We start from the raw sequence: 25,786 nt of genomic DNA on the forward strand, positions 1-25,786 counted from the left end.
AAAAATGGACCTTTAAAAAAATTCTTTTTCATTGAACAGAACTCGACGGAGCTAACTTATGATTCTGTCATCTCTACGTAAGCTTAACCAATAATGGAACCCCTCAGTCGAGTTTACATGATAAGACAAAGACTTTGTCTAAAAATATAATTTATTCATAGTTAATGTATATATAAAAAACAAGAGCAATGAGCATTAAATTAGAAATTTGTATTAGAGATAGTAGTTTTTTTCCATTGAGAATAAAATCGTGTCATGTTTTTGTTTTTGGTAAAACTGTGAATTTTAAGGAAAAATTGAATTGGTATTAAATTGTATAATTTAATGTTTTGGGGAAAATTGAGGATGTGAAAAGGTTTAAGAGAGAGGGAGTGAATAATTTGTGACATGGAAGGGGTTGCATTGGAATACAGTGTTTGATGATGTTGATGTTGTTGGTGTAGGTGTTGGTGTTTTTGTTTTTGGAAGGGCCACAAAAACAAACACAGGCTCGCAGTCACGCTGCTTTCTGCTTTTGTTCTGGTGCCCAGTAGTCTCTCCTCTGCACCTCAACCACTCTCTCTGCAACTCAACGCACACTGTTTATCTCTTTCTATCTTCTCTTTTTGCAGCAGAGGGTGATCTCAGTCCAAATGCTGTAATGGGGGATTCTCATGAACATTGTTTGCCATGGATTCTGGATTCCATGAACAAGTGTATTAGGGCTTTCTTTCTATTCTATTATATTCTGTTCTGTTATGTTAGTCTTTAATTTCATTTTCATTTTCATGAATTCCATCTTCTTTTTCCCCTTTTTCGAACTGAACTGATTTTTGAGGAAAGGATGAAATGCAAAAGCCCAGAAGCAGATTCCCCTCCCCTCTCTTTGCCTTTTCCCAATAACGGTTCAATTATACCCAAAGACCAAACCTTCAAAGTCGCTTTAGAACATCGTTCCTTATATTATACCGTTGGTCTTGTTCCTTCTCAATAAAACTCCGGACAGCTCAAAACTTTATCTTTTATTATTATTTTTGTTGCTGTTGTTTTTCTTCCATGTGGCTTCATCATCATCATCTTCTTCTGCTGGTTCTGCCTCTTCTGCTATGCTCTCCACTTCCCCTTGCCGGGGCTCAGTCTAGCGAAGCAAGGTCCCTTGATGCGATTCTGCAAGAATATGCCTACAGAGCTTTGGTCAGACCCAAAACGGGTACAATTTACAATGCGACATCTCTGCTTCCTTCCAATTTCACCGGGGTTAAGGTTGCCGCATTGAGATTAAGGAGTGGCAGTTTGAGGAGAAGAGGGGTTGTTCCCAGCTACAACGAGTTTGAGATTCCCATAGGGATCATTGAGAGGCCTTATGTGAAGAGGCTGGTTTTGGTGTACCAAAATTTGGGTAATTTGTCCAAAAGGTACTACCCTTTGCCCAATTACACTTACCTGGCTCCTGTTCTAGGACTCTTGGCTTACAATGGCTCCAATTTGTCAGCCACAAATTTACCAACCCTCAATGTTAGCGCCTCTGCTGACCCTATCAGGGTCAAGTTTGTGGATGTCAGAGATCCTCCTTTGGGTGCTGTGGCAAGATGTGTTTGGTTTGACTTGCAGGGTTCATCCAATTTCAGCAATGTAACAGGAGGCAACACTTGCTCTACCTCCACACAAGGCCATTTATCTATAGTCGCCGAGACTTCTGTTCCTCCACCTCCGCCACCATCATTGCCACCACCAGTGTCTCCTCCTCCTTCTCCACCACCGCCAGTTGTGCCACAGGAGAGCAATGGCAGCAACAAGGTTGGGGTTATTGTGGGGTCGGTGTTGGGTGGAGTTGTGTTTTTGGTGCTGCTGTGTTTGCTGGTTTTGTGGGTGCTTAAGTACAAACGAAACAAGAGAATACAGCAGATGGAAAGGGCTGCAGATGCAGGCGAAGCCCTTCATATGGCCAATGTTGGGGACACAAAAGCACCTGCTGCCACGGTTACTCGAACGCAGCCTGCACTTGAGCATGAATATGCACCCTGACACATTGTTTTTGCACGATCTTCACTTGCTGTGGTTCCACTCATATTTGCAAGCTCCGTTGCTGTATTCAGAAATTCTTCCAAACACCTCTTTTTGGTGGTTGTTTGCATAGGCTCCTCTCTTCCCCTTGGCTAGTTTATACGGGTGGTAAACGGTAATATAGAATTTTTGTGTAAAGTAAATCTGTTTATCCTTTTTATGATTCATTGTGGTGTGAATGTGTATGTAGCTGCCCAAAGTGATTCTATTATATGTGAAGAATTCAGTTGTTCCATCGACAAGGAATAAAAATGTAGCTCCTACTTTTGGGATAGTTTTTTACTAATCCTCTTTTCACCTGTTTGAAACTCTATAGATTGGAATCAATTGTTGGCACACAAATGTCTATAATGTTCCTGCAGAAAACACTCTTGGAAATTCAATGTGAGCTTCTGTTTTCGTTGGCTTTGCATTGCTGACAGAAGTTAGGTAGTATGCAGAAAAGGGAATGGAAGCTTAGAACTTGAGTCAGTAGTTCAATAAGAAAGTAAATTGCTTAGAATTAGATTAGCTACATCTTTGGATGCCAGTCATGTTAAGTAGCTTGTGTTATCTTGCACATTTGACACGAATTTGTGAGCAAATGTAGGTAGTGGAAGTTGAAACAGACACATTAGTTACAGGAACATTTGCAAGAAGACCATCCAAATCTTTTGTTTTTCTGTAATCCATCATTGATTTATTCTATGAATGATGATGATGATGACAGTGAAACAACGTGCACGTAACTGGTGGAGAAGAATGATTTGGAATAGTTTGGTTGATGATATGTGAAATGTACATAGTATTATAGTGATGAAACTTAATGTCCAAAACTGAAACCAGACCAAAGCAAAGGAAGCTGTCAGGGTGTCAGTTGATTTTGTGTTTGACGTTGTATTGTCGTAAAATTCGGGACAACGCATGGCCAACGAATCCAATTAATTTGCCTTCACTTCAAGCTTGGAACAACGCATGTCCAGACACTACCCTCCTTTCTTTAAGTTTTGAAAAGGAATTTCATATTTTGAAAAAGTCACCGTTTTTTTTCTTTTCTTTTTCTAGAAAAAAAAAGGTCCCAAGTCGTTTTTGTATAATAATAATAATAACAATATATATCATAATAATAATAATTGTTATTGTTATTTTGATCAAAGCAAAGAAAGGCATGTATGGATGAGATAAGATTAAGATGAGTGAAGAAGGAATAAAGTCCACAGCTCAACACCACCGACGCCAAAATATCAATTATTAATTTCTGTCTTCTTTCAAACCTAACCCATGGAATGCTTCTACATATACACACAGAAAAAACTATAAAATTATACGTTTTACAAATGTGAAGATTCGTAAGAATAATTTTCTGTGGAAGAATGTTTTTTATTTTCACTTCTAATTTAAAAACATCTTGTTTTAACTTTATTTTTAAATAAATAATTTCACTGTTTCTTATATTTGGTAAAAAAGGAAAAGGATAATTGATGTTGCAGACATTTCTGAAAGGGATGAAGAAAGACAAACTTAATACATATGTGAGGTAATACAATATATATTGCATTTTTACTTCACATTTATTCACACAAAAAGGCTTCCAAGTCAGCCCAACACTATTAGTTTATAATGGGCCTGCTTAAACACTCTCTTTTAATGGGTCTGCCTCAACACTTCTCTTCTAGTACACCATTTTTTAAAAATATTTGCCTCCTTGTTGGTTTGAATGAGAGAAAACAGAGGGAAGACAAACTGGGGAAAGGAAATTTGGTAAGAAATATTATTTACTCTCTATTTTGAAAAGAATAGAATGACTCTTATTTATAAAATCTACAAGAGTCTAAACCAAAACCTTTAAAAAAAACATACTTGAATTAATACAACATTTTCCCTTAATTCAAGTATTAAAGTTAACCATGTCTAACTCAGATCTTAGGTTATCAAATTTGTCCTTCTTCAAAAGTTTAGTAAAAATATTTGTCAACTATAACTGAGTGGGGGTAGTAAATCAGTTTTAACCTTCCATTGTTAACTTGTTTTCTCAAAAGATGAAATCTAATCTCAATGTGTTTGCTCCTTCCATGTGACACAGGATTATTAATCAAATTGATTCTTGATTTGTTATCAACAAACAGTTGGATAGGTCTCCTAAATTCCACCTTTATTGTTGTCAAAATAGAGTCAAGCCAAGCAACTTGGCATGTAGCAGAAGATCAAGTTTTATATTCTGCCTCACAGGTGGACAAAGCCACCACTTGTTGCTTTTTACTGCACCAGGAGATCAGGGCACCCATAAACTTGAACAAAAACCCAGTAGTGTTTCTTCTGTCACTGTTATCCACATACCAATCAGAATCAGACCAACCTACTAAGACATCTTGCATCTCACAATTTTTAGGAAACAAAAATCCAAGTTCTAGTGCTTCCTTTATATATCTTAGCACCCTCTTTAAGCTAATAAATGCAAATTCTTTGGCTTGGCTGATGCATGAATCTGCTAAGAATCCTAACTGCAAAGCAAATATCAGGCCTACTGTTACATAGATACTTGAGTGAACCCACCATTTGTTTATATAGAGTGTTGTCAACTTCATCTTCATCATTCTCTAAAGTAGTAACATTTTCCTCTTCTGGGGTTGTTGTTGCATTACAAGTCTCCATATTAAATTTCTTCACAACCTCTACTGCATATTTTCTTTGGTGGAGAATAATTCCAATGCTGGATTCAACGAAGTCAAGCCCAAGAAAATACTTCAATTTACCCAAATCAATCATTTCAAATTTAGCCATCAAATATCCTGTAAATTTCTCAATTTTTGAAATATTACTCCCTGTGATAAATAAGTCATCCACATAAATGCACATTAGGAATAAATTTGCATAATCTTGGAACCTTACATAAAAACCATGTTCCACTGGACATTTTAGAAATTTATGCTTTAACATAAATAAATCCATCACCTTATTGCAGGCTCTTGGTGTCTACTTTAGGCCGTATAAAGCCTTCCTTATTCTATACACCTTGTTTTCACACTCTTTAATCTCAAACCCAGGAGGTTGGGTGACATAAACCTCTTCTTCAAGCAGCCCATTCAAAAAGGTAGTAGATTTTACATCTAATTGGAATAGAGGCCACCTTCTTCCATTAGCCAATTCAACAACCAGTCTTATGGTCTCAATCCTTGCCACATGAGCAAACACTTATGTATAGTCCAGTCCTTGTTTCTATAAGAAACTTTTGACAACCAGCCAAGCCTTTCGCTCTGATATAGTCCCATCAGGATTGAGTTTCAGCTTGAACACCTATTTAACGTCAATGGGTGTTTTATTCAAAGGTAACTCAGTCAGTACCCAAGTTTGACTCTTCTCAATAGCTTTTATTTCTTATACCATAGCATTTTCCACAAATCATGCTTTAATGCCTCTTTATGATTAATGGGTTCAACCTCTGCTAGTAATGAAAAATGTACCATATCTCCTTCATCTGTTACTACATTATTTGAAAAAAATCTCAAAATCCACTAGTGGTCTTGGCACAGTTCTTTGTCTTATTGATCTTTGTTGTGGTCGTGTAGGCTGCACCTTATCATCAACTTGTTTATTCCCATCAAATTCATCACATAGTTCTATTCCTCATCTTCAAAAATAATTGAAACATTATGTTTTAGATCATTTACTTTATATGACGAGTCCCATGTTTCAACCTCATTCATCACAACATCCCTACTTATACAAATTTCCTTCGTTATAGGATTATATAATCTATAGGCTATAGTGGAATGATATCCTACAAATATCATTGTCTGACTTTTGTCTTGCAGTTTGTTCCTCTTTACACTTGGTACATGTTTATAGCAAACTAAACCAAAAATCTTCAAATCATTCACCATTGGCTTCCTTTCAGACCATACCTCTTCTGAAACTTTGTCTTTCAGCTTCTTGGTTGGACACTTATTCAACACATACATTGTTATGGACACTACTTGTCCCCAGAACGAATGTGGTAAATCTTTTTGTTTTAGTATACTCTTTACCATGTCAAGTATGGTCCTATTTCTTCTTTCAGCAAGGCTCTTATGTTGTGGAGTATATGGTGCTGTTATTTCTTGCTGAATTCCATTCTTAGTGCAATAATCCTTGAACTCTCTTGATATATATTCTCCTCTTCCGTTTGTTATGAGTATTTTAAGTGCCTTCCCACTTTGCTTTTCATCCAACAACTTGAACTTTTTGTAAACAGAAAACACATCACTTTTAACTTTTATCAAATACAGTTATATCATGTGACTATACTCATCTACAAAGTTCACAAAATATCTATTGTTCCCCAAAGATAGCTCCTCAAAAGGTCCATACACATCATAATACACCACATGTAACGCTTCCTTTATTCTCATGTGCATATGTGATTTGAAAGCATTTTTGGGTTGTTTGCCTAGAAAACACTCTTCAGATTTCTTAGCAGGAACAATTATTTTAGGTAATCCAATTACCATTCTATTAACAATTAACATTTTCAAACTGTAAAAGTTCAAGTGACAAAACCTCTTGTGCCATAGCCAATTGATCTTGTCTACAACCGTTGTAGAGAGACACTGATTCTCCACTGGATGCAATCTTGTTTGGAAAGTTCTGTTTCTTGACAATGGTGATTTCAACACCAGTCTTTTCTTTGACTCATATACTCTCAACATATCTTCTCCCATAGTTACGGAAAAATCTTTTTCTATTAACTGACCAACACTCAACCATATTACATTTATTTGAAAAACTCACACAGTTCGGTTGATGTGTAATAGTTATTAAGATGAATAACTGTATTAATGTTATATATGTTGTTTTATCAATCTTTTTGTATTATCAAACTTTATAATATTTTATTTAGTAATTTTATCTATTAAATGAAATGTTATAACTTTTTTTTTTAAATTTAATAAATTTTTTAAATTGAAATAATTATTTATATTATAAAATTGTAAAAAAATATTTATATTTATTTTTATAATAATAATAATTTTATTTTTTTATCATAAAAAATATACATACGAATGTAAGTAAAAACAAATGATAATGAACCTATTGAAATAAAATAATACTATTTTTTCATATGAGATAATTATTATTTACATTATTCTTTGTTACAATATTATTATTATTACTTTATTTGAAAAATTATGATATTTTTACTTAATTATAATACTTATTACTATATTATTATATATAGTACTACATCATATTATTCTAATATACTTTTTACTGTATTATTATAGTTTATTCTTCTTAGTTCATTTTTAAATCAGTAAAATATTGTCCCATTAGCATTTTACTGATTTAAATCTATAAACATGAATTAAAAAGAAGTTATAATAAACGGTTTTCCTATTATCTTTTTTGTATATAACAATGTTTTCCAAATTTATAGTACATGTCGACGTCTTATTCATTTGTTTGATAAAAAAATATATAAATAACTAAATATTGACCCATAAAAATTAAAAAAATGAAAATGAAAATAGGCTGAAAATATGGAAACTGAATAATATTTAAAACTGAAACAGAAAAAATGGATTTTAAATCAGTAGAAAAAAGAGGGTCCAGCCATGAGGGTGCTGGCAAACATCATAATTTCTCTCTCTTTCATTCTTTATTTTTTGTTTCTCAACTCTTGTTAACTCTGAACACAACACAACTCTTTCCTTAGATATTTAGTTACCGCAAAACAAAACAAAACCAAAGCAACCCCTTTCCTTCATTCTCTGCCTCCCTCCATGCATGCCCAACACGTGTCTCAACCTGCTTCACTACACTCACACCATACAAATACAGAGTAAAATTAAAAATCCTGTCTTTTTCTTTCTCTCTTTCTTCTTCCACTCCCTCGGTCAAATCTTCTTCTTCACTTACCTTAACTCTCCAACTGTCATAATCTTTTCTTTTTTTCTTCTCTTCTTATTTATTTTACCATTCCATCTGCTTTTTTATTTTCTTACTATTTATTCCTTTTTTTTTGGCAGAAGGCAGCTTGTTACAAGAAACAAACAAACAAGAAAGCAGTAACTAATATAAAAAAATAAAAAATAAAAAAAATGATTTGTTGGGTGTGAAATCGAGATAGTTGTCCATCCAGCAACAGCAAGCGTTGTTTCACGACACTAAACTAAACCTACGGCGGCTGTCTCTGCCACAATCCAAGGTTTAGGTTTTTAGCCATGTCTGGTCTCTACAACTCCAACTTCTCTCCGGTCAGAGCTGCTTCTCCTCAGATTAGAACCAACCCAGAAGTTGACAGGTATTCTTATTCAACTTCAACACTTCAACTGGGTTGCTTCTACTACGCCTCATCTGAATCAATTCAATTCAATTGCTTCTGTTTTTGCTTTTTCTTTTTCAGTCAGTACCTTACGGAGTTGCTCGCAGAGCATCAGAAGCTTGGTCCTTTCATGCAAGCTCTTCCCATTTGCACTCGTCTCTTGAATCAAGGTTTCTTTCTTCTCGAGATCTGTAGATCACCTTTTTCTTCTCACTTCACTTCCAACTTCACTTCTATCTCTCCCTCTCTTGATTACAAATTTAAAACCCCGAATCGCCCCTAAAGATTGCGCCTTTCACCCAATGTGTCGTCAAGGTTTTCACTTTCTAGAGCTTCTGTTCAATGTAAAGTGTTTGGTGCAAACTGGGATGCCAATAAGCTTTCTTTCCGATTATGAGGTTAGGGATCTGAATCGTGTGTACTCTTGGGTTTAGGAGAAGATCCTTCCAATGGGACCTTGATTAGAATGTTCTGCATAAGAAACTGAATTTTTGTGTGTTGGAAGTATTTGGCGTGGTATCTGATTCGATAAGTTGGAAATGTATCTTCATATGCTTTGATTGGATTGGAGGTAAGGATGGGGAAATTGACCAAATATGAAACCCTTATTTAGAAGATAAGGAGGGAAGTGGAGGTAGAGGTGTTCCCCACTACATTCACCCTTGTCAGTCTCAAATTGGGGCAAGCAGGGGAACAGTTTATTTCAAGTTTTTAACTGCATTTTTCATTTCTTCTACTTAGTTTTTTCTTTCTTCTTTGGCTACTAAAGAGATCTAAGATCAGAGAGGGTTGGCTGATCACAGTAGCCCTTAGTGGGGTTCAATCCTGTGATCAAGCAGTTCCCTGAGGAGGGACTTGATAGTGCCGTTCAAGCTGAGGCTCTAGGGCCCTCCACTTCAGTCTTAACTTCCAAATTGGGGGTAGTGTACTAGTAGTGTTCATTACTTCCTTACTGGGGGAAGTAACTCTTTCCTTCCCATCCACATAAAAATTTCCTCTCACAGCCTTAAGCAGATGAAATTGGTGTTTAAATATTTACCCACAGCTCTATGACCTTATTACCTTTAAAACATGTGAAAATTTGACTGCAGTAGATCTTTTTAAGAAAAACTTTGACCTTGCATTACATATCTATCTCATACACTTTCTCTCAAATATTGGACTTATCTTGTTCATTTCACAATATCTGTTCTTTCATCCTATTTCTTTATAAATACAAATATTGTCTTATTCATTGATTTATCATGGCTCTTTTCATTCAGTAGATATGACGGTAAATAGTGCATCTAGGTTTCTTTCTCATTACAACGGATCTCTATGTGCAGAAATATTGAGAGTTTCTGGAATGCTGTCCAATCAAGGTTTTGGTGACTTTGATAGACTGCGGCACAGAAGTCCTAGTCCAATGGCTTCTTCAAACCTCATGTCAAGTGTCACTGGAACGGGGTTAGGTGGATGGAATGGTCTTCAGCAAGAGGTGACTGTTTTGGAATTGTTCATCTTTTCATCCAAAATTTGATCCTTGTTAAACTCATGGTTGAGTGTTGAGACGAGAGAAAAAAAGGCTCCTAACTAATCATATCTTCATAATCCTCACTTTATACTTGTCATAGTTTGACTATCATCTGTTCATGTTGATATGAATTTTTCTTTTGCACTTTAGACAGTACATGACTTGTAAAGGACTTCTATATGCTCACATATGCTTGTTTAATTTCTGTATTTGATAATGCTAAGATTTTGTCATATACTGTTAGCTCAATGGCCTGGATTATGAGGTAAGATTAATTCTACTCATGACATATTGTGCTTATTCCTTTAGCAGTAGATTTTGTCAAATAAAGTAAAGCCTGCTTTTGTAAAAGCGAAAGTGAAAAAGAGAGAGAAGTGATTTTCTTGTGGTTCCTCATAATAATAAATTGACAATACCTGAAATGTTTTTTAAGGATGAATGTGAAAAAAAGTGAACATGTGATACATATTGATTACATCAAGAGTCTCTTCAGAGAAATTTCTTCAAAAGCTTATGCAAGAAAGAAAAATAAGAAGGATCAATAAAATTGGTGTGTTCATGATTTAAACTTAACTCATTTACAAATTAATCTCTAAAATTTATTTCTTGTTAGCTTTGGTAAAATCTAATTTTTAATTCTCACATAAGCTAATTTTAACTCAAGAAGAAACTGATCTCATTTTTCGTTCTTATTTTTCTCTTTCTAAAATTGCTTAGGGAGAATATTCCTCCCAACAGACTGTAAATGATGTGGTACCATAGATTCTATATTATTTCTTTTTGTCCCTAATTATAAGACATTGTTTTGGTATTTCTTTATCCTTTCTTATATGACTCCTTTTTTACTAAAATACTCTTAATTATTTTAGTTCATAAATAATAAGTGCTATGAAGTGTCTCTTTCTCTCTTGAAGATTGGAGTAACAAGAATTTAGTTTTCAAAATTAAAATACTATTATTCTTTCTCCATACATCAATTATTTAAGGGTAATTTTGGAACAATATTATAATTACATGCAAATTTAATTTGTTGACGAACTTTCTGAATAAGTGTGGGTAGTTAAATTTAGTGTAATGACCTTGTAAATCAATCAATGTTGAATGAAAGGTCATGCATGAAGTTTAAATGCCTTTGAGAGTGGGCTTAGGGCTTAATCCAACCCTTTAAGCCCAATAAAACCATATTGTATGGTGAGAATTGCCCATAATCCATATTTTTAATCAATGTTGGTCTAAATCACCACTGTTAAAGCATAGTTATTAGTCTCAATTAGAAAGGTGTAGCAGCTAGCTTTGAAACACTTTAGTGGAACAGCAGGATGAGAGCATTGTTTTAACTATTATGATACAAATTAAACAATTTATACTACACGTATTTCCACTAAAGTGTTTCAAAGCTAGCTGCTACACCTTTTTATCTGAGACTATTAACTATGCTTTACAGTACTTACAAGTCATAGTTCTTGTTCTTCACCATGTTCTTTTCCTGCAGTATTTGAGCTTTTATGCATAAATGACATTATTATTCCTTTTACTGTGCTAAACAGAGGTTGAGGGGAACTCCTGGAATGACAATGGACTGGCAAGTTGCACCTGCAAGTCCTAGTTCATATACTGTTAAGAGGATTTTGCGCTTGGAAATTCCAGTTGATACGTACCCCAATGTAAGCTCTTATGTATATCCATTCCGATTTATTAAAGACTAATTAAATATCAGACTGTTGTAATTTATCTTTCTCTCTTTTTTCTTGCATTAGTTCAATTTTGTTGGAAGGCTTCTGGGACCAAGAGGCAATTCTCTGAAAAGGGTGGAAGCTTCTACTGGTTGCAGGGTGTATATTAGAGGAAAGGGTTCCATAAAAGATCCCGACAAGGTAATGAAGGTGTTGATGTGATTTTCTATGTCAAGTATTGCAAAATGTGAAATTAATATGATGCTTCTTTTTTATTGATCTATATATTATTCTTGTGTAATGACTGAGATTATTATCTTTTCAATCTTAAAGGAAGAAAAATTAAGAGGAAGACCGGGCTATGAGCATCTCAATGAGCCACTCCATATCTTGATTGAGGCTGATTTACCTGCTAATATTGTTGACATAAGGCTCCGACAGGCTCAGGAAATTATAGAAGAATTGCTCAAACCTGTTGTAAGTTCTTTCACACTGTCTACTTGACAATTCATAATAAGGAAACAGCCATTTGACAACTAATTATATTAACATTTGAATAATATTTTTTCCATTTTTTAAATTGAATTATTAACATATATATTATATATTAAAATAAAGTTGCCATCTTCTGTTCAGCCTCTTTGTTTGCCAGCCCAGGTTTCTTTCCACATTTCATTCTTTTATGTAAAGTTTGAAACCTTTAGAGGTGTCAAAATTGACTTGTTAGAATTCGGTTGGGTGGTTTACATTTGCCTTTTTCACAAAATATTCTGTTGGAATCACTTCAAGCTGGCAGATTAAGTCCATGTTTGGTTAAGATATCTCACCTTCAACACAGGCTACTCCTTGTAACTTCCAAAATTGATGTAAAAAGAATGAGGGTGGATGTGATGTACCAAACAGGATGCAAGTTAGTGGAATTTATCTTAAAACATGGTGTGATTTAAACCATTCAATACCTTCCTTGACACAACCATTTTATTGTTGGAAATCAGAAACATGGAAACCTGCACACGGTAACATTTGTTGATTAACATTGGTTGTGGAAAATTTTATGCTTACTTGTCTTGGTTGCCAACTTCTGATGTGCAGGATGAGTCTGAGGACTATATTAAGAGGCAGCAGTTGCGTGAATTGGCGATGCTGAATTCAAATTTCAGAGAAGAAAGTCCTGGACCAAGTGGAAGTGTATCTCCATTCAACTCCAGTGGAATGAAACGAGCCAAAACTGGTCGATGAAAGAAAGGTAGATGGGTGTTATGGTTTTCCAGTGCATCTCAAACAAAGCAGCGATGAAAGAATAGGCTAACAATTATTGCTGGTGGTTTTACATCATCCCCTTTATCCTATATTTTTCTTCTTAAACAACAGGAGTCAAAGCTAGAAAGGTCTTTAGAAGAAAAAGATGATAAAAAAAAGAAGATAATATAATTGGGTATTGAGATTAGGCGTGTTCAAATGAGTCTTTTTTGGTGTACACTTTATACATTTATTATTGGATTTATTCTTGCGTCCGTAACTTGTGAGAAGCATGGAATATACATGTGATGATGGGGTGAAGTTTTAGGTCTCTAAGTGGATCAAGTTTTGTGGGCATGTCACATCAGGTCTCAATGGTATTCAAATTAGTTTGCATAGGCTGAATTCTTTATAGTTGTTTGTCTCAAGCATTTGTATTCTATTCTCTGCGTCCCAAATGAACGATACATGTTACTGTCATGTCTCAGATATCATACCATGTATCGCTGAATGAAAAACTCTGGTATTTGTTTATATAGAATACAGTATTATATATATATATTATATTATATTATATTTGTTGAGCAATTGCTCTAGTTTTGTGCCATCTCCAATGGAAATAGATGGAATTATTGTTTTTTGTTTCTGGGAGCAAAACGTGGGGCTTGTTCAGACTGTGATGAAACGGTAAATATGAATCTCATGAGCTGAGGAATAAGGAACAAGTTTTTCAGTAAAAAAGAACCCTTCAAACTGTCATTAGATATGCTGCTAATTGTACTCTCTTCTCTTCTCTTGGCTGGATACGAAAAAGAGGGCAGTCCACGTGGCAGCTCACAACACAATAAAAAACACTCCTTTCTCTTTCAAAAAATTAGGTCTTTTTTTTTTCTTTCCCACGTTTGAGATTCTGGGTGTTGCTCCCTCCACCCCCACACATCTCTTCCTCCACCTCCCCTTTACTATTTTGCCCCTTCCTCCACCTTTCCTTTACTATTTTGCCCCTCAGTAAAATTTTATTTTTAAAATTGTTGTTTTTTAATTTTATTCATTTATAACATATTTCACTGATAACCTACGTAGTTCCTTGTATGAGTAAAATATTTTTCTACAAAGCTTGGTGATCGTGAAAAGAATTATCAAACAATCTTCTTCTTGTTCTCGGTGCAGTATGTGGTGCAGTGCGTTTATGGTGTAGTGTCCTTGTCGTGGTTCCTCTCCAGGTACGTAGTCATAATCCTTCCAATAATCCTAAACCCTAAATCCTTCCCATACTTCCAATAATCCTTTTAATATCCAAGCCTATAATCCTTGCATGAGCCACAAAACGTAGTAAAATAAAAACGAAACGTAAAAGGAACACTGCCTATGGACGGATGACATCCTTCAACGGATGTCAACATCCGTTTAAGGCAAAACGGATGTCGACATCCGTTTTGCCTTCAACGGATGTTGACATCCGTTGAAGGATGTCATCCGTCCAGAGGCAGTGTTTCTTTTACGTTTCGTTTTTATTTTATTTGTTTATTTTATTTACAGTAATTTATATTTAAATTTATAATTTTAAATGTTATATATGGTTAGTTTTTAAACGTAATAATTTTGTTAAAATATGAATTTGTTAAAATATGAATTTGTTATAGGTGGAGAAGAAGCGAGAGAAAGGTAAACGAAAATGGAAGAGAGAAAGAGGTGCAGAGGGAAGTAAATCAGAAGTTTTAAATAAATTAAAATATTAAAATAATAAAAATAAAAAATTTTAACTTTTGAGGATATAATTGTCATTTTAGAAGGATATAATTGGCATTTTAGAAAATTGGGGAGGTAGAGGAAGAGACCTGTGGGGGTGGAGGGAGTAACACCCTGAGATTCTTCCCAAACTCCTAATTTTTTTCGCATATCGCTCCACCACTTGTTTTGGAGTGTTTCATCCTACACCTCCAAGATTTCATCTTGCACCTCCAAAAATTCCACTTTTAACCTTCTGACATCTCATCATCATCCTGCACCTCCAACTTTTTCAAAACTTTATTTTTAACTTTAATAAATATTTTTCCATTTTCTTTTCTTTTTTATTAAAAATAATCTTCACTACCTTAATAATAATTTAATTTAATTTATTTTAAAATTTAAATATTATTTAAAATAATTTTGTATTTTAATAATTATTAAAATATAATTTATATTATAATAATAGTTATATTAAAAACATAAAAATAAAATAATAACAATAATAAATAATAATAAAAATAAATTTGATTTAATATATTCAAATATATTAAATTATAATAAAATATTAAAATAAATTAAATAATTATTAAATTTTAAATAAAAATGAAAATTTTAAAACGTTTATTTATATATTAAAATCTATAAAATATGTTAATACTTTACCTTTTATTTAAAATTTAATAAATATTAAACTTAAATAAAAATTATAATATAATAACTAAAATAAGAATAAAAATAAAAATAAAAACAATATTTAAAATCATATTTAATATATTTAAATATATTAAATTATATTAAAATATTAAATTAAATTTAATAATTATTAAAATTTTAGAAAAACAAAATTTTGAAAAATTTGTTAATCGGATATAGATATCCGATAAGTTATAAATCGGATATCCATATCCGATAAAGAGTTTTTAAAATTTTATTTTATATATAAATTTTAATAATTATTTAATTTAATTTAATATTTTAATATAATTTAGTATATTTAAATATTTTATTTAATATAATTTTATTTGTTAAATAACTGTTTTAAAATTTTGTTTATTATTTAAATTTTAATAATTATTTAATTTAATTTAATATTTTAATATAATTTAATATATTTGAATATATTAAATATTTTATTTAATATAATTTATTTTTTTGTTATTATTTTTATTTTTAATTATTTTATTTTTATATTTTTAATATAATTATTATTATAACATAAATCATATTTTAATAATTATTAAAATATGAAATTATATTAAATAATATTTGAATTTTAAATTTAGTTATTATTAAGGTGATATAGAGTCTTTTTAACAAGAAAAAGAAGAAAATAAAAATATATTTATTAAAATTAAAAATAAAATTTTCTATAAAGTTAAAGGTGTAGGATAATGATGAGATGTCAGAAGGTTAAAAGTGGAATTTTTGGAGGTGCAGGATGAAATCTTGGAGGTGTAGGATGAAACACTCCTTGTTTTGCCACCTAACTGTTATCTTCTTCACTCTAATCCTTCTTTACATTTTCACTCTCAATCTCACTTCTTTCACACAGAGAGGAGCAACTTAAATCAAAATGGCAGTGGCAGCGCAAGCCATGGCCCAATTCCGTTTCTCTCCTCTCTCTTCTCATCACCGGCACCATTACCATTACAATTACCGGTACACCCATTCCTTCCCGTCTCCGCGCCACCCCCGCAGCGAAAGGCTCCACCTTTCGTTCTCCGGCGGCGACAACGGCGGCGGAGCCAGAGGGGGCAGCGGCGGGGGAGGAGGCGGAGACTCCGACGGCGAAAGCGTGGGATTGGGGGTTTTGGGGCTGTTTTTAAACGGATGGAGATCGAGGGTGGCGGCGGACCCACAATTCCCTTTCAAGGTTTTGATGGAGGAGTTGGTGGGTGTGAGTGCGGCGGTTGCCGGCGACATGGCCACTCGCCCCAACTTCGGACTCAACGAACTGGACTTCGTCTTCTCCACTCTGGTTGTGGGGTCCATTCTGAATTTCATTCTGATGTACCTCTTGGCGCCAACCTTGTCCTCGTCTTCCACCCTTCCTTGGTTGTTCGCCACGTGTCCCAGCAGCCACATGTTCGAACCTGGTCCCTACGGAGTAGTGGAGCGGTGTGGGACTCTAGTGTACAAGGGAGGATTGTTTGCGCTGGTGGGCCTGGCTGCTGGCCTTGCCGGGACCGCCATTTCGAACGGGCTGATCGCGGTGAGGAAGAGGGTGGACCCCACGTTCGAGTCCCCGAACAAGGCCCCCCCTACCCTTCTCAATGCGCTTACCTGGGCGGCGCACATGGGTGTGAGCAGCAATTTAAGGTACCAGTGTCTTAATGGCTTGGAGTTTCTGTTGGAGAAGTGCGTTTCTCCTTTGGTGTTCAAATCCTCTGTTTTGGCTCTCAGACTGGCCAACAATGTTGTCGGAGGGATGACCTTTGTCATGTTGGCAAGGTTCACTGGTTCTCAGGCTCTTTCTGTTCCTCAACCCAAATAGGATCTTCACCACAACTCATTATCATCACTTCTTTTTCTTTTTATTTTTAACTTTGGAGTGCTTATAATTACCTGCTACTTGCATCGGCTTTAGGATTGAATCATCAAGACTTGCCATCTTTGCCTCAGAACAATAACATGCTCTGTTTATCATTATATCAGGTGCTTTCATTTCTGACCTTCAAATCAAATACCACTGTTCACCGCCATAAATACTTTAAAAACATTCTCTATCAGGTGAAAAAGTCTTTATTGAAGAAACTTAGATTTCTAAGTAGCTTTTGCTTCTTATTCAATGATTTTATAATTTTTTAACATATTTTAACTAATGTGATACAATGTCAAAAAGATATTATCTGCTTTCTCTACTGATCTTAACATTGTTGCAGCCAGCACAAAATTTGGCCTTAAGATTTTTTACGAGGTGCATCCATTGATATTTGGTCTTGCAATTGTAGTTTACGATCACGAGAGAGGTAGAAAAGTGTGAAATAGGAGGGATGATTTTAAGAAAAAAATCGAAAATTTAAGAAGTGTGGTAAGATACTGTTACTTTACATGATCATTATTATAATGGAATCATTTTCTTTTGCATGAGATCGCTGTATATTTTTAATCTCACATCACGTGCTGGTGGGACTTGTACTGATGTGGACGTGCGTTACATTTAAAGCAAGCCAAGGGGACTACAGCAACCAATCAGCAACTAAACCTTTTCTATCATCGGATAGGATCCGTGGCGACCCAATCAGATTATAGAGCGAGATTTGATAAGTACAAGTCAACAAAATGTAATTCATTTATTAACTGATTAACTAATTTCAATAATTGTTTTAGTTACTTTAATAGGGGAATATTTGACAGTAAGAAAGTTTTATAGAACTTCCTTAACACGAGAAACATGCAAATGAAACTCTAAGCAAGTTGCAACATGCTAGTTTACGATAGAGATTAAAACGTGGGCTCTATTTATAACAGCCCAAATGAGGAAAAAGAATCTGATTAGTTCTACATGGCCATGCAATTTATACGGTGCATGATACGTTCTATATTACAGGTTTTGTATGAAAGTGTCACTGTATATCTGTCTCAAGTTCTCTTTTGGACATTTCTTCCTACACTCCAAAAAATATCTAGTCTCGCTTTATTTACAATTTCTCCGAACTCTTCAATATTATGCAACATTTGTTGGGAGAACAAACTATAGAAACATATGTACTACCTGATGTAAGCCTATAACAATTGAGGATGCATGAAAAGCAGCACAATCTTCTTATCTGACAGCCTCTGGTGCAGAATTGCAGTAAGGTGTGTGCAAGCAAACTAATTTAGTGAAGGTTAGGCATAAGGTAGCAAACCCAATTCCCATAACGAGGCCACATGTGCTTTTTTTCTTGTCCAAGCTAAGTGCTCTCTTAACTACATTTCCAAAACTTAGAATTATTCCACCACAAGCCAGGACCATTATGTGATCAAGGCCACTGTAGTCAATCCCAGCAAGAATAGATCCAATTGCTGATATTGGACCCATAAATCCAATTATGGCAGCTGATGCAAGAGAACCATGCCAACTATCAGTAGCACCATAGATGCAGCTAGCGACAGCTGCACCTCGGGGGAGACCATGTAGAGAGACTGGAACGACCATGTGACGACCAAATCCATAAGCTTTTGGTGCAGCTACTCCAAGCGCAAGTCCTTCAGCCAAAGCATGTAGAGCAACTGCACCACATGATACAAATGATTGAAGGGTTTGAACACTCATAGGGAAGCCTGTTAATGAAGGCAAGTCACTGACTGAGGTTTTCTTGCGAGCTGCCACCTTCAATACACTAGAGCTCGAGAAATGAACAAAAGCAGCGCCCGTTGCGAGGAGTAACACAACAGGAACAAATCCTAATTTTGAAGACAAAATTAGCTGCACTGGTCGCCAGGCACCAAGAACAAAAGCAATACCACATGCTATACCCATCAGGATAGTATGCCGAAGACGAAGAGCAAGAGCAAGTACAACCAGAATAATCCCACCAAGTAATGGGCCAAGGCCAAAAAGTAATGAAACAAAGAAGCCAGAAGCATCCTCAGAGCTGTAACAAGAAAAATTAAGATAACAAAAGTGAGTTGCATTGTAGGGTTGATGGGAATACTAAAAGTTTTCAAGCCAATACTCAAAAAGCTGAAGCAACATTTCTGATCTTCCAAATTGCGCAACAAAATCAACCAACTTTAGCAATGAGATTTAATAGTATCATTCAAGTATAAAACCGAGTGAGTAATGCCTACACACTTGAAAAAACCGCCAAATTTTACAAAATTCAACTAGATTATAGGCTAGTTATTTGGATTAGACAATACTAATCAGAATTTTGGCCATCCAGCAAGCAGCAACTAGCATTTTCGTAACCGAATACTGCGTAGCTGATTAAAAATAACATACACTCACTTGTTGTCACGGTTGAAATTCTGAAAAAGGGTGCTTAGAGCTTCCATAAATGCTACCGAAATTGTTGCAGCCGATGCAACTTGTGAAGCAGAGGCTTCCTGTATACCAAAGTATGAGAACGATATTATATATCTGAATACAACATACTGCAAATAGGTGTTGCCAAAAGAGCTGAAGTCCCACAAATCCATGGAAGTAATCAGACGATAAATAATGCAGACATTATCATCCCTCTTCCAACATACTATATTGTTTCCAAATTCCAAGTCAAACTTACTGAATGGAAGAGAGCAAATCCTTTAGTACGGAAAAATACATTAGAGCACATTTGACTTGTAAAAAGCATACACAGAAGAAGTTTTCATAAAGTATAAACAATGATTGTGCCTTATGATCACACAAATAGGCAAATCATTTCCAAATAGAGGCTTGGTATCGCAACCCAATAGTACTGCTATATATTACTAATTTTAAATTTGAAGGTTCAAATTAAAGATGTTATTGAGCACTTTACCATTTGTAAAATACAAAGAAAAAAAATTGTAGTTATGGAAAATCAACTTGAATTGATTAAAGTATCATGCAAGGTGATAGGAATAGATGGTCCAATTTTGAGAAAAATTAATAGCATGTTTACTTTGAAAAAATGTTTTCTTCAACCAAATAAAAAACATTTTCTCAATCGAAACAAACCCTTAATAGACATACATACCTTGAATGCATCAGGAAGCACTTCTGCAACAACCATCCAGATCATGCATCCAGCAGCGAACCCAGTACAAAATGGCAGGAACTTACTAAATGCATCAGCACAAATAAATGAAGGAACGGCTACAATTGGCTGCATTAACACATGCATGAGATGGTATAAGGCAAAGCCGAAAGACGTCAGATACAAGTTTTCAAAATCCATAGCAGAATTGGAAAGAATTATTTCCAACAGAATAAAGTTTCTTCAGCTGAATTTAACAAATAAAACATACCGCCAAAGTTCTATACAGTATATTCTAGGCAAGTTTTAGCAGTATAATATCCACTCATGCTATGTTACCGACATGGAACTGTGGATAAACCTAATTAATCTGAGACTATCCTAATGATACTATTTTAGCTACAAAAGAAGTAAGCTGTACTAGGCAAACTGTTATTAAATGTTATCACAACACAGCCATTTTATACAATGTAATGGCTTAACTTTCAGATTAATATGTACCCATTACAGCCATTTTATTTTCCCCTTCATAATGTAATAATGACTTAACTTTCAGATTAATATGTACCTGAGGTAAAGATGTAATAACGCTCCACAACATAGCTTTCTGTGGAGAGACACCCCTTGATGCCAGCACCATGCTTACAGCCAATCCCTCTGGAATGTTATGCACAGCAATAGCCAAAGTTACCAATAAACCTTGAGAGAAACCCTTTGAGCCAGCAAAGGAGACCCCAACCCCAGATCCTTCCCCAAAAGAATGGAGAGTCATTATTCCAATTACAAGAACAACTTTAGTTGCATCGGCACCCTTTATATCCAACATGCTTACTTCCCCATATAGCTCAAGAAACTGAAATACAATAGGTTATGTGAGACACAAACGAGACCATGAAAACTATATAACAACAAAATATCCATCTTATGAAATCCTTTAAAGTGCAAGGATCACTTAAAATTGGATGCAAACCGTTTTTCAGAATAGAAATTCCAAGAAACAAGAAAATTTCAAGTCTGGGTTATTCCTACCCCAAGAAAACAGTGCCACATTTACTACTAACACGTCATGCACCCTTAAGGAATTTCTTATCTATCAAGCATAAACATGTGAGTAAAATAGATAATCAAAATGCTATACAAATTCATCATAACAAGGATTAAGAGAAATAAATGTTTATAGAAGCAGCAGTTAAGAAAGATAGTGGTGCGGTAACTACCTTCTTACACAACCAAATAAAGGTGCCACCAGCTAGAATCCCAATGACAACCCAATTTCCAGTACCATAATATTGACCTTCCTGTATGAGATCAAAGCTTGCAGCCAACATAACACCAGCTGCCATTCCATTACACAACCCTGCCCATTGTGGATCAAGCTCCACAAAGAAGAAGGGCAGAGCCCCTAAACCAGTGGCAGCTGCCATTGCTAAGGTGAACAATGCAACCGTGGAAACGGAAACTCTACTACTGCCTCCACCTTTTCTGCCATTGATTTCCTCTAACTTGAGGGAATTCTCCCCACCAGTCCCAACAATTACCTTCTTATGAGGAGCAGCTCCGAGCTCCTGTTCCAATTCAGCATTGGAACAACCAAAGGAAAGAAGCATTAACAGTAACATGAAGAATGGAACAACCAACTTGGGCCTCGGATTAGGAGCCATGTTGTGTTGGAAAATGCTTGCCAACTACCCAGAGGCCCCAAATCGAATTTTGCACAAATTATTTGTCCATACCAAATAATTGAGGTGAAATAAAAAAATGCAGAAAGAATGATGCAGATATTCACATTTATTGGATAAAAATTAAAAACCATGGGAATGGGCAAATCGTTGACATGAACTTCCCCAAACTTGACATCCTATGATCATATCAAATCATCTTCAAAAACAAAAAAATGATATGCGAAATCAAAATTGAAATATATAAATAATGTGTAATTGGTTATTGCTGGGTGAAGAACGGAGAATGACAACAAAACCAAAAGAAAACGACAAGACTCAATTCAAAACCCTAGTGCCTACAAATATATCTTTTCTCACTATACTAATAATAATAATAATTATATATTATTATAATTATTAGAATATAGTTAACTACTTTTGATTACATATTCCGACACGTGTCTTGAGGAAAATTTTAAATATCTAAAAGTGAATATCTTTTTATTGAAATATATTTTCCTGCTATTTTTAATACGAATTATTAACTTTGTTTCTGATAATAAATATTTGTAATTTTTGGCAATGAATTTGGTAAGAATTGAATGGCGAGGAATGTTTTCTTTTCGATTTTCATTGACTCGCTACTCCCTTCACTCGGTCAACTTTATCTTCGTCAAATATTACACAATTTCACTTCTATTTCTGAAACATAATAAAGAAACTTAAAATAAAATAAAAATTCTAAAATCATTAACCAGATAATTACCTGTGAATAATACATTAAAATAAAACTTACTTACACTTCACAAAATTAAGTACATAGAAATTTTCTTAAATTTTTAATCCTTTTATATATATAAATTTAGTGGGATCTTAAACATGAATTTGTGGACAAGTGGTAACTAACATCTTACGATGACTTAAAAGTTCTTAATGATCGGAATTAAATCATTTTTGAATATAAGAGTAAGTATGAGTGATTATTGAATAAGTAATTCTTAAAAAATACTAGTTGTATTTTTTAGGATCAACATGAATCGTTGAGCTATGTTTATCGTTGTACTAATACGTACCAGAGAATGATACCTCATCATAAATGTAATATTCTTTTTAGGATGTCATTTGTAATTTATAAAACATCCATTTCTTGAAGAAGACAATCTTTGATACCATTACTATAAAGTGAATTTTTTTTAAAAAATTATTTACTTATCATAAATTATGTTAAAACCATTCGGAAATAAAACTTTACCCCAATACTGAAACTTAAAATGCTATTTGAAAATTACAATTTAAAATAAATTATTGTTACAAATACATATAGAAAAATCCTAAAAGATTTCTCAACTCGCCTCTTCACTCTAAGCATATCTAACATCATTTGTAATAACATTTGCTCTCGTATAACAACATTCATTTTCGTATAACAACACAAGTTATATGATTATTGCACAAACACAAACAAACAAGGGTGGACAAACCAGAAAAAAACACAAAATGAATATACAACAACCATACTCACCCACATTGCTCAAATCGTTCATTCCAATCCATGAAGTCAAGACTACATTCATGAAACATGAAAACATACTACCATCGAGTAATATCGAATCAATAACTCATTCTCCCGTAACCTACTGTCACCCCACCTGTTTACCAAAGTAGTACGGTCCGAATCATCCTGCCTGCTTACCAAAGCATCACGACAAGATTCATTTCCTCTGCTTCCCAAAAGCTTTACGAGTAAAATCTCTGCTTGTTTACCAAAGATTCAAAGCTTTACGGGCAAAATCTCCATATTTCCCAGCTTACCAAAGCCTCAGGTGAAAAGGAACAATTGGAACCTCCCCTTTCTTTGGCTTACAAAAGCCTTAAGCAAAAATGACCCTTTTCCCCGGCTTACCAAAGACTAAAGCGAAAAGGAATAAAACTTAGTTTTACGGTTATATAAAGAAGAGATAACAATCAATTGCGTCTCCTGGTGATAACTAAATCGACGAGGCACATCACATCAAATAACTAAACCAACAACAAACAACTCAACCATGTTTAAGCATAACTTAGCAACCAAGGTACACAACTTGACAACGAAACAAAACAACACGATCAATAACACACACAACTTGACAACCATTATAAACAGCTTGGCCAAGGTGAAAAACCTCATGGCTGACCTCTCAAACATATAAAACGAGTTCCAAAACTTCTAAAGCGAGGCAAAAAAGAAATTGGTCCAAACAACATAGTTCGGTCATAAAACAACACAACTTAATAAAAAACACTAACACAACTTGGTCAAGACAACCTCAACCTGACACAAAGCAACACAACACGACAAACTAACTTAACTTGGCCAAAGGATGACTCAACTTGGGATAAAAACAAACCCAACCCAACAAAACCAATACAACTCGGCACAAAGTAACCTATCTCGACAAAACAAACCTAGTCCGACCAAAAGTAACCTAGTTTAGCCAAAGTAACCCAACCCGACCAAACTAACATAACATGACAACAAACCAAAAATAGCACGACAACATACCAAAACACAACATAATAACTCACAAACAAAACACGACAATAGACTAGAGCAACCCAGATCAGACTTGAACAACATGTTCTAAGCTTAAAGCAACATGCAAACCACTTATCGCACAGACTTAAACTAAACAACAAAGATTAAAAGCCTAGAATGACATGAATCGCAACATAAACAACACAGTCTCAAAGCAAGTAGCACAAATTTGAAGCAAATAACATACTTAACAATTAAACAATACATCTAGATTAAAACAGAGATCAATAACTCGACTATAATCATAAGCAACCTAGATTAATGCCTATACAACTTGGACCAACTGGAAACAATCCATAATAAACTCAAACAACACGATAACCTTCTATTTTGCAATTAATCAACACTTATGCACGAATTTCGTATAAAAATTCATCATATATTAAACATTTATATACTATCAAACTATAAAGTTGCTAACATCATTCTGTACAGAAAACGTTAAGTGTATTTATGCCTACACAAAATGCAACAAAACATTATGGACCATAAACATCACAACGTTTGCTTATGGCCACTTGACAACACAAAAATTAAAAAAATTATCAAGTGAAAGCAAAATCACATACCTCAAAAATTGCTTTGTGTAATCATACCACAAACCATCAATATAGAGTTTCCCATCATTGAAAGAACATATCTTTACTTCCAAAAATTATCATCACCAACGAAAAGAACATACTAACATCATATAAAAAAAAATAACTCTCCTTACTTTAAAAATTATCATCACCAACGAAAAGAACATACTAACATCATATAAAAAAAAATAACTCTCCTTACTTTGGTTTTCACTGCTTCCTTTCCTTGATAAAAATTACCCTTCTAATGTATCTCAAACTCTCATAAACTTTCAACACAAATATTATTTTTCTCTCACAACACACTCACATTTCTACCTTTCCTTTTTCCTGTATATAACCTATTAACTAATCGAGAATAAAATATTTAACTCATTAATGACATTGTCCTACATTAGAATAATTAAATAAGGTGCATTAATTATATTAAATAGATTAATTTACCATTATTAAGTAAAACAACCACTATTTATTACAAATTTAATACGTGCTCTGAAGAATAAAAATCACAAATCTTTACATTTTTTTCCACAAACAAAGCGGATGTTCTTCTACTTATGTTATTTTGAATTTTTTTTATATTTATTTTAGATTTGACATTAATGACATTATCATATACTAGAATAGTTGAATAAGATGGGCTAATTATATTAAATTGTATGACAAATTTAATACAAATTTCATATGGGTAGAAAAACTAAATTGAATTCTTTACTAAGTATTCGTATTGTTCCTGTGCTTACAAATTTCAGATAAACACTAATTTTTATGTTTTAAAATATATTAATAAACTTTTAATATATTAATACAATGTAATTTTAATGTTTAACATACTATGACAC

At 34.1% G+C, this 25,786-nt stretch overlaps 4 protein-coding genes across 4 annotated transcripts; 3 read left to right on the forward strand and 1 right to left on the reverse strand.

Annotated features, from left to right (window-relative positions):
• The first annotated feature begins 369 nt into the window (after positions 1 to 369).
• On the forward strand, positions 370 to 2,329 carry LOC124824637 (uncharacterized). Its single transcript, XM_047297093.2, has one exon. The coding sequence runs from the start codon at positions 1,036 to 1,038 to the stop codon at positions 2,002 to 2,004; it is 969 nt and encodes a 322-aa protein (XP_047153049.1). The 5' UTR covers positions 370 to 1,035; the 3' UTR covers positions 2,005 to 2,329.
• A 5,588-nt stretch (positions 2,330 to 7,917) lies between these two features.
• On the forward strand, positions 7,918 to 13,336 carry LOC124824636 (KH domain-containing protein At2g38610-like). The gene is made up of 7 exons (XM_047297092.2): positions 7,918 to 8,302; positions 8,405 to 8,493; positions 9,649 to 9,800; positions 11,384 to 11,500; positions 11,594 to 11,710; positions 11,843 to 11,986; positions 12,602 to 13,336. The coding sequence occupies exons 1-7, from the start codon at positions 8,223 to 8,225 to the stop codon at positions 12,746 to 12,748; spliced, it is 846 nt and encodes a 281-aa protein (XP_047153048.1). The 5' UTR covers positions 7,918 to 8,222; the 3' UTR covers positions 12,749 to 13,336.
• Positions 13,337 to 15,934: 2,598 nt separating this feature from the next.
• Positions 15,935 to 17,128, forward strand: LOC124824635 (protein RETICULATA-RELATED 3, chloroplastic-like). The gene has a single exon (XM_047297090.2). The coding sequence runs from the start codon at positions 16,053 to 16,055 to the stop codon at positions 16,971 to 16,973; it is 921 nt and encodes a 306-aa protein (XP_047153046.1). The 5' UTR covers positions 15,935 to 16,052; the 3' UTR covers positions 16,974 to 17,128.
• Positions 17,129 to 17,917: 789 nt separating this feature from the next.
• Positions 17,918 to 22,115, reverse strand: LOC124824634 (putative zinc transporter At3g08650). Its single transcript, XM_047297089.2, has 5 exons — positions 21,345 to 22,115; positions 20,696 to 20,980; positions 20,128 to 20,256; positions 19,416 to 19,513; positions 17,918 to 19,059 (listed from the first exon to the last, which is right to left on the reverse strand). The coding sequence occupies exons 1-5, from the start codon at positions 21,786 to 21,788 to the stop codon at positions 18,246 to 18,248; spliced, it is 1,770 nt and encodes a 589-aa protein (XP_047153045.2). The 5' UTR covers positions 21,789 to 22,115; the 3' UTR covers positions 17,918 to 18,245.
• Between the last annotated feature and the right edge of the window lie 3,671 nt (positions 22,116 to 25,786).

Source organism: Vigna umbellata, chromosome 7, assembly GCF_029865625.1.
Source record: "Vigna umbellata cultivar VRB3 chromosome 7, Vumbellata_1.0, whole genome shotgun sequence".
NCBI classification, from domain to species: Eukaryota; Viridiplantae; Streptophyta; class Magnoliopsida; order Fabales; family Fabaceae; genus Vigna; species Vigna umbellata.